The 3,952-nt window shown below is 55.9% G+C and overlaps 1 protein-coding gene across 1 annotated transcript in view; it reads left to right on the top strand.

Moving 5' to 3' along the window:
• Positions 1 to 2,781, top strand: part of GALNT17 (polypeptide N-acetylgalactosaminyltransferase 17) — a 137,251-nt gene extending 134,470 nt beyond the window's left edge. Inside the window, exons 10-11 of the mRNA XM_015646930.3 lie at positions 77 to 244; positions 777 to 2,781. Coding sequence (XP_015502416.1) covers positions 77 to 244; positions 777 to 905 — 297 coding nt within the window. The 3' untranslated portion in view covers positions 906 to 2,781. The remainder of the gene's footprint in view (positions 1 to 76; positions 245 to 776) is intronic.
• The last annotated feature ends 1,171 nt before the right edge of the window (positions 2,782 to 3,952 follow it).

The following is a 3,952-nucleotide window of genomic DNA, read 5'->3' as shown; positions in this document are numbered from 1 at the left end:
CTGTCCCCCCTGTCCCCAGCTGGCTGTGCCCATGCTGTGGGTGCTGACAGTGTCCCCCTGTCCCCCCTGTCCCCAGCTGGCTCGCTACACCAGGGAGGGTTTCCTGCACCTGGGGGCCCTGGGCACCACCACGCTGCTGCCCGACACCCGCTGCCTGGTGGACACCGGCAAGAGCCGCTTCCCGCAGCTGCTGGACTGTGACAAGGTCAAGAGCAGCCTCCACAAGCGCTGGAGCTTCATCCAGGTGGGCCTGGGGCTGCCCTGGGGGCTCCTCTGCTCCCCAAAGCCTGGGTGGGACACGGCCCGTGGGCTGGGGTGGGACAGAGCAACGGTGCCACAGCCAATTCCAGCTCCTGGGGCAGAGGGAGGAGGGTAAGAGGGATCAGGGCAGCACTTCAGGACAATTTCTAAACAAAGTTTTCCTTTCTGGCAGCAGAGAGGTGGATCTGGTTATGTCTGGTCTGCCAATGACTTCCAGATTCTTTTGTTTTTCCTGGATGAAGAGTGCAATTCATTGTCCCAAAGCAGTTTAAGGATCACAGCTTCCACAGTGTCCCACTGCCCAGCAGCTGTGGCACTTAGAGGATACAGGTGGCCCTTGGTGCTGCCAGGGACCAGGGATGCTCATTCCATTTATTGGGGGAATTATTTTATTGTTTGAATTGCATTCCCACCCAGCTGAGTGCTCCTCCCAGCAGTGCCCTCCTGGTCCTGGTTTGCTTCTCAGGTAATTCATATCTTCATTTTTCCCTCTTTTCCCACCCCCTGGAATGCAGAACGGAGCCATCCTGAACAAGGGCACGGGCCGGTGCCTGGAGGTGGAGAACAGGGGCATGGCTGGCATTGACCTGATCCTTCGCAGCTGCACTGGACAGAGGTGGACAATTAAAAACTTCATCAAGTAGAGGCTGAAAGAGTCAGGGGAGTCTGACTCGAGCCACGGCCGACAGGGGCTGACACGCCTGGACTCCTTTGGGAAGGATGGAGAACCAAGCAGAGCTTTGTTGGTGTTCCTAGGAGAGGACCTGGGGGAGATGGGCATTGTGGCTTTATTTTCAGCAGCTTTGGGTCTCCCCCAGCTGAGCCCAGCTCTGGAGCTGGCTCAGAACTGCTGCTCCCCCTGGCCAGCACTCCAAGAGCTGCCACATTCCCTGCTGGAGCCTCTCTCGTGGGCTGGGAGCGTCGACTGACGGAATTTCTGCTCTCCCAAAGGGCTGGGGAGGTTTCACCATGAGCCTGGACAGTCCTGCCTGCCAAGTGTGGGAACTGAGGGGCCTGGGAGAGGAAAAGGTTCCCAAGCCCCAAAGGAGCCGAGTTTGAAGGATGTGTTGTTTTGCTGGGTCCTTGTTCCCTTTTCCCTTTCCTGCATCCAGCAGCCCTTTCCCTGAGTTCTGGAGAAGAAAACACACCCCAGCAGCTCCCAGGGATCTTCCCAGCCCTTAATCACAGAAGTTACCCAAAAAGATGCAGTGGAATAAACCCCCTGACCTCCCCTTGGCCCCTCTCCATCAGCCACACGCTGCTGCACCTCCCTCCATGGAGACCCCAAAGGGACCCCATGGGGACCTGGGACGTCTGTCTGTCCTTCTGGGTGACTGCAGGAACGTTCTCTGAGGCTTGAGCCCCCTGTCCTGCCTGCTCAGGCCTGGCCAAGGACCCCCAGAGTCACTGCAGCCCCTCCTGAGCCGTGGCAGGGACAGGGAGGGAGGCCAAGGCACCAACAAGAGGCAGCTTGCCTGAAATTCTGCCCTGAAGTCACTTCAGGCTTGTTACTGCAGTGCAGGGATCCCAGCTGATTTACTTTTGGCTCACAGCAATCCTGGCTGCCAAATCCCAGCTCCCAGATCCACCTGGAGACCTCTGCTGTGTGTGTGGAGAGGGGAGACACGATCCCACAGAGCTGCTGTGGGTGGATGGCCACGGGCTTTGCTCAGCAGGGAGGAGAAACCAGCCCATCTCCTGTCCTTGTCCCACAATAATCCTCCTTGTGGCTGCCCTCTGGCTAGGGTGCACTAAAACAGATGAATATATGAGATGTTTGTGTAAATATGTTTCCCAAGCTGGGATGTGCACAGAGTCCTTTGCTGCAGAGCACTCATGCCTGTCTTCCATTTGCATCAGGATGAAGCTCCCTGGATGTTCAACCAGCTCAACTTCCAATGCCATGCAGCAGGTTTCTAACTGATGTTTTAGTAATTTATTGAAGAGAAGCAGATCTATTTCATTGTTCCTTCTACAGCAGCGAGCATCACGCAGGACTGATTGTTCCTTTAGGCTTCAGGAGGCTCCCTCACCCATGGGGCTGTCTCTGATTTTTCCCCTGCCTTCCTTAATGAAGTAAAACCTCTTCGTTGTCCTGACTTGCAGAGTAGAGAGTCAGTGTAGGATTTTGCTCTCTTTTTTGCTGTTGCATCATCTCTTGTGTAATAAATCTGAGCACTTGAAAGGCGGTGTGACCAGAGGTGTGTGGGTGCATGAGCCAGCTCCCCTCGCCTCTGCTGCTGCCTCGGAGAAAAGCGATTTCCTGGGGGCTCCAGGAAACCCTGAGGGCTCCGAGACCCCAGAGCTCTGCTCCACCTGGGAAATGCCCTTAAACTGAGCAAATATTGCAGGGGGGAGCCTGTGTGGGTCAGGATGAGCAGCCAGACAGCCCCTGGATGTTGTCTGTGCTGGAATTCAGCCCAGCTCGGGCCAGCCAGTGCCCAGGGTGGCAGCAGATGGCTTTTGTCACACGTCACAGTGCTGGGGTGAGGTGTCCCAGCACTCTGGGGCTCCTGCAGCCGGACAGGATGGGATGTGTGGCTGTCCCTGTCCCTGTCCCTGCTTCTGTCCCTGCTTCTGTCCCTGCCTCTGTCCCTGTCCCTGCNCCCCAGTGGTCCTGGGATTCCCCCCAGGGACAGCTGAAGTTGGGAACATGGCCAGGTGCAGGTTGATGAGGTTTTATGGGCACCTGGATCCCTGGCAGTGCCCAAGGCCAGGCTGGATGGGTTTGGAGCTCCTGGGACAGGGAAAGGTGTCCCTGCCATGGCTGGGGTGGCTCTGGAGGGGCTTTCAGGTCCTTTCCAGCCCAAACCATTCCCTGATTCTGTGATCAAGGTTTGAGCTGCTCCTGACCCTCCTGTGGGGAACACCTGGTGAATGAACACGGGGGAGATGTGAGGAGCTCTGCTCTGATACACAACATTTTCAGTCCAGGTGGAGCTCCAGCAGCACCTGGGAGCAGGGCCAGGCCCACCCTGGGGTTATGAGCTCACTTTGACCCTCTTACATTGCTTTAACTTGATTTCCAGTGTTTAATTATTACAGCCCAGATAACCCAAACTCCCAGTGGGGTTTTCTGCCTCTTCTCTGGCATCTGGGTCACAGATATGCTCAGTTAATTAATGTGCTGAATCCTCCTTATTTGTCTGCTGGATAATGGCCTGATTCATAATTTAAATAAGCAGCTGTGGAGATCTTTCCCTTGAACTATAAAAGGCAGGACACTGGTGTTTCTTCCTCCTCACTCCAGAATTTAAATGCGTTTAGGGAAATATTTTGGTGGCATTCCTTGGCAGGAGGAGTCCTTTGTGTGCTGGAATTCCCAAGGGCATCATCCCTGCATGTCCTGGGCATCCCCTGGCAGCTGGATCTGGGGATGGCTGCAGTCCTGAGCCCAGGGGCTGAGCCATGGGGCAGATCCCGGCTCCTGGCCCTGTCCTGGCCCCTCTGGCTGCTGCCTGAGCCCTGGAGGTGTGCCAGGCTCCAGGGGCAGGAGCTGGGCCAGCTGGAATCCAGAGAAAACATCACTGGCCCATCCCACAGCGCTCCAGGAGCGATTTAAGAGTTGGAATTATTCCTTCCCCTTCCTGTGTCTCAGTTCCTCACCTGCACCTGAAAAGAAACCACACCCAAAGAGGGATAAAAGGTTGGAGGAAGTGGGAATTTATTCCTTCTGGCTCTGTTTTCCCCG

This window comes from Parus major, chromosome 19 (genome assembly GCF_001522545.3).
Source record: "Parus major isolate Abel chromosome 19, Parus_major1.1, whole genome shotgun sequence".
NCBI lineage: Eukaryota > Metazoa > Chordata > Aves > Passeriformes > Paridae > Parus > Parus major.
This window is presented reverse-complemented; position numbering and strand designations above follow the sequence as displayed.